Source organism: Rhinatrema bivittatum, chromosome 5 (genome assembly GCF_901001135.1).
Source record: "Rhinatrema bivittatum chromosome 5, aRhiBiv1.1, whole genome shotgun sequence".
NCBI classification, from domain to species: domain Eukaryota; kingdom Metazoa; phylum Chordata; class Amphibia; order Gymnophiona; family Rhinatrematidae; genus Rhinatrema; species Rhinatrema bivittatum.
In genome coordinates, this window is record NC_042619.1 from 206305166 (window position 1) to 206319906 (window position 14741).

Consider the following 14741-nt stretch of genomic DNA (forward strand, 5'->3'; position numbering starts at 1 on the left):
ATTCGAGCTTTCTATCAGTCCCAGGTGATCACGACATCTTCATTCTCTGAAACCTTGTAAGGGTCATGATCCCAGTGTTTTTCTAATACAGCAATGTTATAGTGTTTGCACAGTTTACTAAACACTCTAGATCTGCTTGTGCAGCTCAGGGGTGGGCAAACGATAACCTGCAGGCCAGAATCGGCCCATCTCTCTCTTTTATCTGGCCTGCCTACCTGACCCAATCTTCATTGTCTCTGGCTTGCCGTCGCTCTGGCCCAATGTCATCAGCAATGGCCCAGCATCGCTCACGTCATGGCCTTTGTTGATGATGTTAGGCCAGAGCATCAGCAGGCCAGAGAGGATAAAGAGTGCGTGAGGTCGCTGACGTGGTGCTGCAAGCGGCACAGGAAGCTTGGAGCAGGAGCAGAGTTGCAGCGCTGAAGCCCAAAGCTCTGGGGGCCGTGGCAGAGAAGAGATCGAGGAGAATCCATGCTGGCAGTGGGGAGCCTGCAGCGAGAGTGCCACTGTCTGCCTCCTGCCACAGGGAACAGTTTCAGGCAGTGAGCAAAGAGCAACGGGAGCAAAAGAGAGGCTCCAGCTGCTGCTGACTCTTATGCTGGGATTATGTAGCAGTGGGAGCAGAAGCGCTAGCTCCTTTTGTGGTACTGAATGCAAATCAGGTCTCGTAGCTTTCTTCCAGTTGTATGAACAATACATTCATTTCTTCTGCTGGGTAAAATGCTTGACCGGTAAGTCACTGCAGGAACCCCTTCCCACCCCGGAGTTCCAGCCAGGAGCATGTATGCCAATGTGTCTGATTATTTCAGCATTATTTGCACAGAAGCTAGATACTATTTTAATAACTTTCTTCTCAATTTTAATTGAATGTGTTGCCTTTCTTCTATCATTTCTCCCTGACTGGTGCCCTGAGGGTTCCCCCCCCCCCCCCCCATGTCTCCCTGACTAGATCTCCAAAGGGACCCCCCTCTTCCCCCGGTCCTCGATGCAGGCGAAACCCATAAATATGGCTCTGCTTAAAAACGTTTGCCCACTCCTAGCATAGGTATGAAGGCAAGGGCGCACTCAGTACCCATTGCTTAGTCCATGCAAAGCCTGGCATGAATTCTCCAAATGTGAGGGGTTAGGGGGAAGAAGATAAACTTGCAGGTCCTAAGGTGTAGTGTAAACATCTCTTCACTGGAAGTAAGTCTATGTTCTAGTTAAGTCCAATAACCGGGCTGGACATTGGAGCAGGGGGCACCATAAATAACACGTTTACTGCTCAACTTGGCACCAGTATATTTTCTTCTTGTTGCATCCATAATCACATTGATAAATAAAATCCAAAAGAGATCTGTATCTGTGGTCTTCTTATTCTTCTCCCAAGGGTCCCTTTTTTTCCTGTGAGTGGAATACTAGGCTGCCAGGATGAATGGAATGAGCGCTCCTAACCCTTACAGATCTCCCCTTCCAAATACCTGCTGTGGTCCACTTCTTGATTAAAAAAATCTCCAAACCTCTGCTTTCCATTTTTCCTGGTGGAAATTCCCGTGTGGGGTCCCAGTTTTCTCCTCTCTTCTGCCGGCTCTGGATTACAGTTTGTGTCCAATTCTTTTACATGGCATAGGGATCTTTTGGTATGAAGCATCCAAAAATACTGCAGACAGGGAAAAATACTAATCTTCCTCACTCCTCTTCTCTGGGCAAGAAGGGTGGACAAAAAAGCTTTCTTGAAAACAAAAATCACTGAAACCCACTTCCAAATCACTGGGTGTGGGTCACGGAAAGTGGCTCTCTCACTTCCTAATCACTGGGTGTGGGTCACAGAAAGTGGCTCTCACTTCCTAATCACTGGGTGTGGGTCACAGAAAGTGGCTCTCACTTCCTAATCACTGGTTGTGGGTCACAGAAAGTGGCTCTCTCACTTCCTAATCACTGGGTGTGGGTCACAGAAAGTGGTTCTCACTTCCTAATCACTGGGTGTGTGTCACGGAATGCGGCTCTCTCACTTCCTAATCACTGGTTGTGTGTCACAGAAAGTGGCTCTCACTTCCTAATCACTGGGTGTGGGTCACAGAAAGTGGCTCTCACTTCCTAATCACTGGTTGTGGGTCACAGAAAGTGGCTCTCACTTCCTAATCACTGGGTGTGTGTCACAGAAAGTGGTTCTCTCACTTCCTAATCACTGGGTGTGTGTCACAGAAAGTGGTTCTCTCACTTCCTAATCACTGGGTGTGGGTCACAGAAAGTGGCTCTCACTTCCTAATCACTGGGTGTGGGTCACGGAATGCGGCTCTCTCACTTCCTAATCACTGGTTGTGTGTCACAGAAAGTGGCTCTCACTTCCTAATCACTAGGTGTGTGTCACAGAAAGTGGCTCTCACTTCCTAATCACTGGGAGTGTGTCACAGAAAGTGGCTCTCACTTCCTAATCACTGGGTGTGGATCACAGAAAGTGGCTCTCACTTCCTAATCACTGGGTGTGGATCACAGAAAGTGGCTCTCACTTCCTAATCACTGGGTGTGTGTCACAGAAAGTGGCTCTCACTTCCTAATCACTGGTTGTGGGTCACAGAAAGTGGCTCTCACTTCCTAATCACTGGGTGTGGGTCACAGAATGCGGCCCTCTCACTTCCTAATCACTGGTTGTGTGTCACAGAAAGTGGCTCTCACTTCCTAATCACTGGGTGTGGGTCACAGAAAGTGGCTCTCACTTCCTAATCACTGGGGGTGTGTCACAGAAAGTGGCTCTCACTTCCTAATCACTGGTTGTGGATCACAGAAAGTGGCTCTCACTTCCTAATCACTGGTTGTGGATCACAGAAAGTGGCTCTCACTTCCTAATCACTGGGTGTGGGTCACAGAAAGTGGCTCTCACTTCCTAATCACTGGTTGTGGGTCACAGAAAGTGGCTCTCACTTCCTAATCACTGGGTGTGTGTCACAGAAAGTGGTTCTCTCACTTCCTAATCACTGGGTGTGGGTCACAGAAAGTGGCTCTCACTTCCTAATCACTGGGTGTGGGTCACAGAAAGTGGTTCTCTCACTTCCTAATCACTGGGTGTGGGTCACAGAAAGTGGCTCTCACTTCCTAATCACTGGGTGTGGGTCACAGAATGTGGGCTTCTCATGTCCTCATTGCTGAGTGTGGGTCACAGAATGTGGTTCTCTCACTTCCTAATCACTGGTTGTGGGTCACGGAAAGTGGCTCTCTCACTTCCTAATCTCTGGGTGTGGATCACGGAATGTGGCTCTCTCACTTCCTAATCACTGGGTGTGGATCACGGAATGTGGCTCTCTCACTTCCTAATCACTGGGTGTGGATCACAGAATGTGGCTCTCTCACGTCCTCATTGCTGAGTGTGGGTCACAGAATGTGGCTCTCTCACTTCCTAATCACTGGGTATGGATCACAGAATGTGGCTCTCTCTCTTCCTAATCATTGGGTGTGGGTCACAGAATGTGGCTCTCTCTCTTCCTAATCATTGGGTGTGGGTCACAGAATGTGGCTCTGTCATGTCCTCATCGCTGAGTGTGGGTCACAGAATGTGGCTCTGTCATGTCCTCATCGCTGAGTGTGGGTCACAGAATGTGGCTCTCTCATGTCCTCATCGCTGAGTGTGGGTCACAGAATGTGGCTCTCTCATGTCCTCATCGCTGAGTGTGGGTCACAGAATGTGGCTCTCTCATGTCCTCATCGCTGAGTGTGGGTCACAGAATGTGGCTTTCTCACTTCTTTATCACTGAGTGTGGGTCACAGAATGTGGCTTTCTCACTTCTTTATCACTGAGTGTGGGTCACAGAATGTGGCTTTCTCACTTCTTTATCACTGAGTGTGGGTCACAGAATGTGGCTTTCTCACTTCTTTATCACTGAGTGTGGGTCACAGAATGTGGCTTTCTCACTTCTTTATCACTGAGTGTGGGTCACAGAATGTGGCTTTCTCACTTCTTTATCACTGAGTGTGGGTCACAGAATGTGGCTTTCTCACTTCTTTATCACTGAGTGTGGGTCACAGAATGTGGCTTTCTCACTTCTTTATCACTGAGTGTGGGTCACAGAATGTGGCTTTCTCACTTCCTTATTGCTGAGTGTGTAGGAAAAAACGTAACCCCCGTTAAAGCTTTGTCTCCACTACTGAAATCTCGTTTGTGCTGGCTTGATTATAAATGACATTCAGAGGCATTTTTCATTCTTTGGAAACAAAACTTATCAAAGCACCAAGCCAGAGAGAGATGAGCCAGAAGGAAGTGGGCCAGTGGAGAGAGGAGATTTAGCTGAAGTGAAGGTCTAATTTACAGCCAGTGATTTCAGGCAAACTTTATCGAGTTCTTCATCTTCTTCCACACTTGGTGGTGAGTGCTGAGGAAATCGAAGACACATAATATATGAGCTGACAAAAGAACAAGTAAGCTGCTTTATTTAAGCCTTTCTGTGTGTCACCAGGTCCAGGCTAGTAATGGCATTCTGTCCGCTGCTTTAATAACGCATATTGATTAGCACATCTCCAGACCCCCAACTGGGAGATCTCCTGGGAGCTTCAAAGACCGACGCATCATTAACACTTTTCAGGAACTGAATTATAGATACTTTAAAAGGAAAGCATAACCACAAAACAGCAAGCTCAAAGTTTAATTATTACAAGGAAATATGCTCTCAACATAAGGAATTAAACCCAAGCTGCTAAGCATCCAAAAGCACCTTATTTATCTAGGGTTTTCCCACAGAATTATGAATTTATAGCACCTACACGCCGATTCTGCATCCCCAAAATGATTTCTAGGCCTGAGAGCCAAACAAAGCTTGCAATGATATTCAACACGGCATAAACAAGGAGCCAGTTTTATCTGTGTTTACATTTATTTATTCAATCTATTCTACTTTTCGGCATTTCAAAGTTGATTACATTCAGGTACTGGAATATTAACCCTATCTTCAGAGGGCTCACAATCTAAGGCCTAGATTCATTAAATTGCGATGTGTCTTTGCAGGAGGCTTCTATTCTATCATGGGAGAGTGTCACCACGATAATGGGGCTCCGCCCTCAAAAACACATCGCAGCTCCATGGGACCGCCATTATCCTAAAGAGACACTGGCCGCCGGAAAAAAAAAAGTGGCCAAACGGGGAGGTTGAGCAGGGGTCATTGCAGACTCCGTTTCAACCTGGACTGCCGGTCGAGATGGCCCCTAGTCCCCAAAAATAAAGTGTACAATATGTGCGCAGTGGCAGCACCCTCTCCCCTTGCCCCCAGCTCCCCAATTGCACAATCCAAAGTCCCCCTCCTCCCTCCCCTGACTCCTCCCTCTCCTGAATAACCAATCCAAAGACCCCTCCCCCTAACCCCCTGACTGTACAATCCAAAGTCCCCTTCCCCTGACCCCCAATTGACCAAACCAAAGTCCCCCCTCCCTCCTGACGCCGATTGCACAATCCAAAGACCTCCCGACCCCCAAATGACCAAACCAAAGTCCCCCCACCCCTGACCCCTCCGAGTCATAGCCCCCTCCCCCTCCCCCACCCCCTCAGACCTCCTGCAGATACCCCCTTACCCTATCTTCGATTCCACAGTGCGGATGGGTGAACCCTCGCACCTGTCCCAGTTGGTGACATTTTTCAAAATAGTACTGACCTCACCTTATCCCAGCCACATGGCCTGAGTCCGATCCCCGGACCTTACCCCAGGCACATGGCTGGGGTAAGGTGAGGTTGGCACCATTTTCCAAAATGGTGCTGACTGGGACAGGTGCGAGGGTGCACCTGTCTCTGCTGTGGGATGGAGCATAAGATAAGGGGGTCTCTGGAGGGGGGGGGTGGGGGACTATGGCTCTCAGGGTAGTCAGGGGAGAGGGGGAGGGTGGACTTTGGTTTGCTCACTCGGGGGTGAGGGGGCTTTGGATTTGTCATTCGGGGGGTTGGGGGAGGGGAGACTTTGGATTGGTCATTCGGGGGCATCGGTGGAGGGGGACTTTGTATTGTGCAATCAGGAGGGGGATTTTGGTTTTGTAATTCAGGAGGGTCAGGGAGGTGGGGGGACTTTGAATTGTGTATCGGGGGGGGGGGGGGGGGGCGGGGGAGGGGTTCCCTGCTGCACACATATTTTACACTTTTATTTTTGAGGAGTAGGGGCCACCTCAACTGGTGGCCTGGGTCGAAACAGGGGTCAGCAATCACCCCCGCTCAACTTCCCCGTTTGGCTGCGTTCATTTCCATTATTCATACATGCAAATTGTATGCAAAGGTGGTCATTGTAATAGGGGTGGGTATCTGGATAGGGACATGCAAAATACCTCGTACATGGTACAATATCCCCACAATAGTGCACTATCGTTGCGATATTGTACGATATACGTGATATAACACGCATTACAGTCTTTTATTGTGTTTTAGGGCCTCAATGCAATCTGAAAAATGACCCTGTAAGTTTGTACCTGAGCCCATAGAGGGCAACGAGTATTGCCCAAGGTCACAAGGAGTGGCAGGGTGATTTGAATCCTGGCTTCCCTGCTGCTCTAACCACTACACTACTTTTTTTTGTGCAGGGGCTCACCAGTTAATGGGTTAAGTGATTTCATATTTGCACCCAAACACAGCAAAGTCAATATTCAAAGCCATTTACTGGATAACTCAGAAATTATCCACATAAATGGCAACTTTTGAACATTTCCCTTTCTTAGCTGGCTAGGCGTTAGCTGGATAAGTCACTATCCGGCTACGATTTAGCTGAATAGGAAAAGGGGTGTGGGGGGCATTGAGTTAGCCGAATAACTTATCTGGCTAATGCCGATATTTGGAGCTATTGGAATAAATCTGTCGTCTAACTTAAAACGTGCCTGAGGAGCGTGCCCCCAGATAACATCAGCCTTAAGAGGCTGTATTCACAAGAATATAAGCTGATTATGTGGAGCTGCAGGACTTTTAAAGAAAAAGATTGTAGATCCCACCCCCCCCCCCCTCCCTCTCCTGCCCAAGCTCCAAACGCTCAGCTCTCCAGGGCCCAGCCTGCAGCCTGCAGCCTCTCCCTCAAACCTCCTCCCTCTGAATAAAGATAAAAATAAAAGGGCCGGTGCTGGGTGTCCCCCCCCCACCAGCCGTCTGCTCCCTCCCCCCTCCTCACCTGAATCCTAACTCTCCCGCCCTCCCGATGCAGGCCTGCAGCTCCACTTAACTGGCTTAAATTCTTCTGAATAAAGTTATCCGGCCAAATGTAGCTGAATAACTTTATGTCTAACCAGTAAAATTCAAAGATTATCCGGTTAGGTTGACACTTATCTGGCTACGGTTAGCTGGACAACCTTAATTGGGGATATTCAGTGGGGCGTTCATCACATTGACTACCTGGATAGCTTATACGGCTAATTTTTAGCTAGATAAGTTATCCGTTTCCTGGATTTTGGAATATTGGCTTCACTGAAAGTAACCAAAGGGGCTTTTGCTGAGTTGATAAACACCCATTCAAGAGGTGAGTCTTACAACTTTACCTCTCCTTCCCACAAAAAAAAAAACAAACCCCAATGCGGAGAAAGGTTCCTACCCGGTGGGTGTCATTCTGCTTCTGCACGGTAGGGAGATCCCCACCCACAGGCTCCTGCTGCTGCAGCTCCGACTTCTTCAGCTGCAGCCAGGCCAGCAGCTCCTGCAGGGAGAGGTGCAGCCGCTTCCACTGGTCGGAGCTGGCTTCCAAATGGGACCTGGAAAACACGCCCAGTTCGTTTAGAACCATTTCAGACACTCCTCTGCCAACTGCAAGTTTTCTTCAATGACCTTATGCACCGCTGATCAGGGACACAGAGAAGAGCTGATTTACAGCCCTCACTTTTCATCTCTGCCACTTACTCACTGTGGCCTTCAATGATTACAGGGGATATATCAGTCATTACAGCGAGTATCTGTCAGTTATCAAAGGGGGTATCTGACAGTCACTACAAGGAGTACCTGTCAGTCGCTAGGAGGGAGTATCTGCTAGTCACTACAGCAAATATATGCCAGTCATCACAGTGAGAATCTGTCACCACAACAAGTATCTGACACTCAATACAGGTGGGATCTGTAAGTCATCATCACAAGAAGTATCTGTCAGTCTTCACAGGGGGTATCTGTCAGTCACCACAGCGAGCATCTGTCAGTCCCTACAGGAGATATAAGTCAGGTATCACAAAGGGTACCTGTCAGTCACCACAGCGAGTATCTGACAGTCATTTTAGCAAGTATCTCTCAGTCAACACAGGGAGTATCTGTGAGTCATCAGAAGGGGTATTTGTCAGTCATCACAGGAAGAATGTATCTGTCATTACAGCGAGTATCTGTCAGAGGGAGAATATATCAGTCATCTACAGCATGTATTTGACAGTCACCATGGCAAGCATCTGACAGTCATCCCGGGGAGAATCTGTCAGTCATCATAGAGAGAATCTGACAGTCATTATCAGGGGAAATCTGTCAATCGTTACAAGGGGAATGCATCAAATTATGGAACTCGTTACCCAAGGAATTTAGATTACAAAAGGACATGAAACTCTTTAAAAAAAAAAAAAAAGCTGAAAACATTACTATTTAAAAATGCCTATGAATTAGTGGCAGAGAAATGATCAATATGTTTGTTGGATCCTCCACTAAGCTGTTTCCTTGCTTAAAGTTGTAACATCTGGCTTTAATTGATATTTGTTTTACTTTGTTTTTACTTTAATTTTTACTTTCTTTTACTTGCTAGGTTGTTTTAACTTTTATATTTTTATTTTATTTATTTTTATTGTTTTACAAAGTAATGCACTGTTTATATTTTGATTCATTTTTAACCTTGTTTTTATGATGTACTGTTTTGTATTCTCCTATCTATATGACTAATTACACACCGTCTAGATTGACGGTCTATAAAGTAAATAAATAAAATAAATAAATAAATCTGTCATCACAGGGAGAATCTGCCAGTCATCATAGAGAGAGAATCTGCCAGTCATTATTGAGGGGTATCTGTTAGTCATTACAGGGGTACACCTGAGTCATTACAGTGAGCATCTGACAGTCATCACAAAAGTACCCTTGTAATTCCAAACCTCATCCCAACCCTGGTCCCCAGGAACGCATCCCCCTACTGCATGTAAAAGTAGGCCCACACTGGCACTACGTGCGGACGTTTATCCACAGATGGGGAAGGCATTATTCCCAGGAGTAAAGCAATATTTTATTCATGGAACTGGCTTTCAAAATGACCATTTATGGGGGTAATTATATAACAACCCTCCCCCCCCCCCCCCATATTATGCAGCGAGTAAGTGCGTAAGTTACACCAGTCTTCAGAATGGACTTATGTGGAAAATTATCCCAACCAAATGAATCTGCACATAATTACGCCTGCCATTAAGCGCATGGACAATTTGTGGGAAAATTTACACGAAGTGCGCGCGTGTGGGTAAGAAACCCTGCCTGCCCCTGCCCCGGGAGCACCTCTGCCCAATGTGAGGAAATCTCTGTGCCTACAGGGGCCTGCACGCACGGAGAGAGCAGGCAAGTTGTAAAAGGGCCATTTCTGCAGGAGAAATGTAAACACCTTACAAATTGCCTTTTGAAAGTTACTCTCCCCAGGGGCCATATCCAGTCCCCCCCCCCCCCAACAGATCTTGCTTCTTTTGTTCTCATGGCCCTTCAAATTCATTTTCGAGAGAATTCCCTGGTTCCTTTTAAAAATGTCCTGCCCGCTGGAGTCTATGGGCACACACAGTAAATGACTGCAGGGTCTGCAGCTACAAACTCCCCACTGGGGGATGGGGGAAGTTTACAATCAATGCCTTGAGGCAGCCCCAGCCTCACCCCATTTCCCTGCAGCGCGGGGGATTTCGAAAGGGGCTTAAGCATCCATTAACCTGTGCAAAATTCCTTTGGGCATTCTCTCCTGTGAGGGCAGTTTTCAAAGGCAGTTGCGTAGGTAAAGAGGTAATGATCTGCTAATGTAACGCCAGCCCAAGCTAATGCCCTCCCTTGCGTGTCCTAAATGTGTCCGTCTTGGTTTCCACCACACCTGCCTCTAGGTTATCCCAGGCACCCACCACCCCTTCTTGGTGAAGCAATATTTCTTCGTGTGACCTCCTTCCCTCTGAGATAGACATCTTGTGTATTATTTATTTGGCATTTAGCTCACGCCTTTTCATTGGTAGCCCAAAGTGAGTTACATGCAGCTGCATCCCTGTCCCCAGAAGGCTTACAATCTAAGGAGGTACCTAAGGCAGAGGAAGATGAAGTGATTTGCCCAAGATCACAGGGAGTGACAGCGCTATGTGAACCCCGGCTTCCTTGGTTCGCAGCCTGCTGCTTTAATCACAAAGCTACACCTCCATTTGGAAGTCCATGAGAGAACCAAAGCTCCCCTCCAGCTCTCTCGCCTCACCCAACACACTGTTCCGGTTTTGGTTCCAAATCTTTCAGTGATATTTAGTGATGAATGCTCCTGAGAAAGCTTCGGCTATTAAACCAGCTGAACTCCCCCCCCCCGCAGGGCTTCAGCTACAATGGCCAATGTCTTCGACATTTCTCTTCACAAAGATGAATTCAGCCTGCTGCTGTTGCTACCCTCTGAGTTACCAAGACACAGCAGCAGCAGCAGCAGCAGCAGAGACGTGGCTGGAACCAGGACACTCAATGCTAGCGCCATCAAAGAAATCGACCTGCCTTTCTTCCTTCTGGGATCTTTTTAAGCAAAGTTTTCATCCTTGCTTTTCTACAAAACTCGAACATTTCTCTCTCAGTACCTGCCTGCAAATCTCCAGATTACAGCCTTGGCTCTTTCTGAATGTGCCAAGACAAGAATTAAAAAGAAATCCCAGGCTACAAGACTTGCCCGCCCTCACGTTGCAACTACGGGAGGCTTGCCTGGAGTTCTTCAGAAGATAAGCTGTCTTGAGCCTAACGCAGCGTCATAACAGGAGATCTGCATGCATATCCCACCACTAGATTACAGATCTTCCTTGTTTTACTCAGATCTTGAATCCACAAGCTTCAAGGGTGATGACTGAGCTGTGGGATTAAGGTGTAAACACCATTAATATACGTTGGGTTTATTTGAGCGTGGGAACCGTTTTATGAATGCAGCATCTCAGCGGCGTGGGCCCAAGCTTCTCAGACCTGTAATAACACATTATTTTTCCACTGGGTTGCAGCTCCCTTCCTAGCTGTGATGCTTTTATAAATTAAAAAATGTGGCACTATAGCCACACCCCCTGATTTTAAGAATCTAAGGTACCGATTTACTAAAAAGTGGTGACGTGTTAATATGGGTGAAATGCACTGAATGCGCACCAAAGAGGCATTAATGCGCATTAACACAGTGGTGCTAATGGTAAGGAATCATTTTTTTCAATCAATGATGATTTTTGCGTGACAATTTAAGGGCTGAATTTTTAAAGCTTTTATTCACTTAATACTCAGTTTTGTGCATGTAAATTGGCTTGAAATTTGCCTAGGGGTTTGTGCTTATAAAAGATTCAGCATGCACTTTTATGTCCACTGCAAACAGCTGTTCTGGTGGGACGGGAGACTGTGGATTTTCCAGAGCATGTCCACCCATGTCCGCATACAGGTTTACACCTGCGCCCTGCATGCATCAAAGGCGGCTTAGAAAAATCAGGCTAAAGTCCCTGTGTGCCTTCCACATGCAGACTTCAGCACTTCTTGGGCTGTTATAAAATTACTGTCTAACAGGCCGATGTAGTACGGTGTGCTGGCTGCGGCGCATGGCTCAACGCGCTGTTGGAAGCCCATTTTGGATGCGCGGCCATAACCCCGATGCAAAAGGGGGGTTAGCGCATCCAAAACGTGCGCCCAACCGCCCGCGTAGACAATAGCGCTCATCGCATGTAAATTCATGTTGATGAGCGCTATTATGCATTCCCCTTAAAGCAGAAAAAAAAATGTGTTCCCAATCCACACATTTGTATGCTCAGAAATTAATGCCAGCACACAGCTGACGTTAATTTCTTGTATCTTCCCAGTATGGCTTTCGGAAATCGTTAAGCACTGAATCTCTCCTTATCTCTCTTACCGATTCTATTCTATCTAATATGGACAAAAAACAACCACATCTTTTGATACTACTAGATCTCTCTGCAGCCTTTGACACTGTCAACCATTCATCTCTATTAAAATGTCTGGCAGATATAGGCATTAAAGGAACAGTCTTCAGCTGGTTCAAATCCTTCCTAGCAAATAGACAATTCAAAGTAAAGATTAACAACAAAGAATCACAACCGATCCCTTCCAACCGGGGGGTCCCTCAGGGTTCCTCCCTTTCCCCTACCCTCTTCAACATTTACCTCTTACCTCTATGTCATCTACTTACTAAACTAAACCTAACTCACTATCTCTACGCGGATGACATCCAGATACTCATCCCAATCTCAGAATCCTTACAAAAAACCTTGGCTCACTGGAACAATTGTTTGCAACAGATCAATCATCTTCTCTCCAGCCTTTGCCTCATTCTTAACAACAACAAAACTGAGATCCTAATCATCAATCAAGACATCAACATCAAACTTCTAAACCCAGCTGACCTACTCAACTCATCCACTCCCATATTAAATCACTCACCACATGTTCGAGATCTAGGTATCATGCTAGACAATCAGCTCAATTTTAAAAAATTCATAAGCACAACCACCAAAGACTGTTTTTATAAGTTACAAGTCTTAAAAAAATTGAAGCCTCTTCTTTATTTCAACGATTTTCGGATGGTCCTACAAGCCATTATTCTATCAAAAGTCGACTATTGCAATTCGCTTCTCTTTGGCCTTCCATATTCATCCATCAAACCCCTCCAAATGCTACAGAACTCTGCAGCCAGAATCCTTACCAATACGAATAAAAGAGATCACATCACCCCCATTCTCAAGCTCCTCCACTGGCTGCCTATAAAGCAAAGGATCCTATATAAAGTACTCACCGTAATTCATAAATCCATTCACAATATCTCTCCTCTTCAATTATGTAACCAACTACGCCCTCACTCCTCCTCTAGACCCATCAGAGGAGCATATAAAGGCACACTCTATGTACCTTCAACAAAATCCTCGCATCATAAACGTGCCATATCTACAGCAGGCCCCATTCAATGGAATGCGCTCCCACCAGACATTCGGCTTGAGTTCTGCCACTCTTCATTCAAAAAAAAACTTAAAACCTGGCTCTTTAGCCAAGCTTTTCCAGGACCATGATCATCATTTTTTCCCCTCCAACCAGCAAGAACATATCTTCTTCACAAACCCCCATTTTCCATACCACTACCTACTTCGGTATCTAATCTCTTGCTACAGGACATTTGAGACTTTCTCACTTATACGTTATAATTTTCATGCTCAATAAGACCTGTCAACTTAATTGTTTAAGTCTTTTTTTTTTTTCTCCTTTATCTTTTGGTCATCAATGTTACAACGTTATTGTTAAATTTTGAACTTATGTACACTGTTCCAAGTTTCATAACCTTGTTCTATGTAATGCCTTTTGGCAATTTTCATGTTCTATTTCAATGTAAACCGATGTGATCTTTATTTCATATAGGAACACCGGTATATAAAAATCTAAAAATAAATAAATAAATAATTTCTGAGCGGCCAAAAAAAGTGTACTTCCAGGGCTGATCCCGATTGGTCCTTTCCATTGACATTTGTCAGTGAAAAGGACCAATCCTCTTTCAGGACAGCCTTCTGAAAGGAGATTGGTCCTTTCACTGACCTGTGACAGTGAAGGGATCAAATTGCAATAAATGAAGGAGTCAATAACTCAATATTAAAGTGCCCGACCAATCCCCTTTCAGAAGGCTGTCCTGAAAGGGGATTGGTCCTTTCACTGACAAATGTCAGTGAAAAGGACCAATGAGACCAGACCTTGGGGGGATGGAGCTTAGGGTAGGTCAGACATGGGCACCCAGCCATGTCTCCTAGGCACCCGAGGTGCTAGTGGCGAACTAGGGTCGCGTATTTTTCCCTTGTGCGTCCGTTTTAGTGCAGCAGGTCATTTGAATATAACATCGAGTCCCCGGGAGAGGTGGTTGGGTGCGCGTTAAGAAAGCAGGTGCTCAGCGTTGAGCGCCTGCTTTCTACATGCTGATCGGCCTGTAAATGAGCTGATTAATAGGAAAATTATGCTATCCAGCTCATTTAAATGGAATGCATTTTTCAGTCATTTGGACGTGTATGTAAATGTGGCCATTAATGCAAAAATTTAACTACACCACTAGAGATGGATGGAAACAGATTACACCTCTACGGATGTAGAGAAGTGTCTATGCTAAATATTTGTGTGAATGTGTGCATTATCAGCACTTTCAATGCACTATTCACTATCGGGCCGATACAGTAAGGTGCGCTAGAAAGAGGTGCGTTAGGGCCGGGCGCACCCGCGTTTGCCGCACTCACAGTTCGAATCACATACCGCTCGATACTCTATTTAAATGGCATGCAAATGCAAGCCGCGTCCAACGCGCGTCCATGAAGCGCAACCCATTTTACTGTATAGGCGCTATACAGGCGCCTATACAGTATCCTGGGTGCGCTGGTACCTGTCATTTCAAATGACAGGTACCAGGAAGTGGATCCCAACTTTAACCAAAAGAAAACCTAAAAACCTAAAATCCCCTCCTCCCGAAGCGACTCGACATGTAAAGTATTGTGAATAAGTGTAACCAAAGTAAACTTACTTTTTCTTTCTTTCAGCCCTCTCTGCCCTCCTCCGAAGGCGCGCACCGCGGCTCCCCTGACTCCTGGGGGCAGCCGGC

The 14741-nt window shown here is 46.2% G+C and overlaps 1 protein-coding gene across 4 annotated transcripts in view; it reads right to left on the minus strand.

Moving 5' to 3' along the window:
* The window catches only part of DMD (dystrophin), a 3148630-nt gene that overhangs the window by 356902 nt on the left and 2776987 nt on the right, over positions 1-14741 (minus strand). For all 4 annotated transcript variants that reach the window (XM_029603105.1, XM_029603098.1, XM_029603099.1 and 1 more), the window contains one exon: positions 7515-7671. In XM_029603105.1, coding sequence (XP_029458965.1) covers positions 7515-7671 — 157 coding nt within the window. The remainder of the gene's footprint in view (positions 1-7514; positions 7672-14741) is intronic.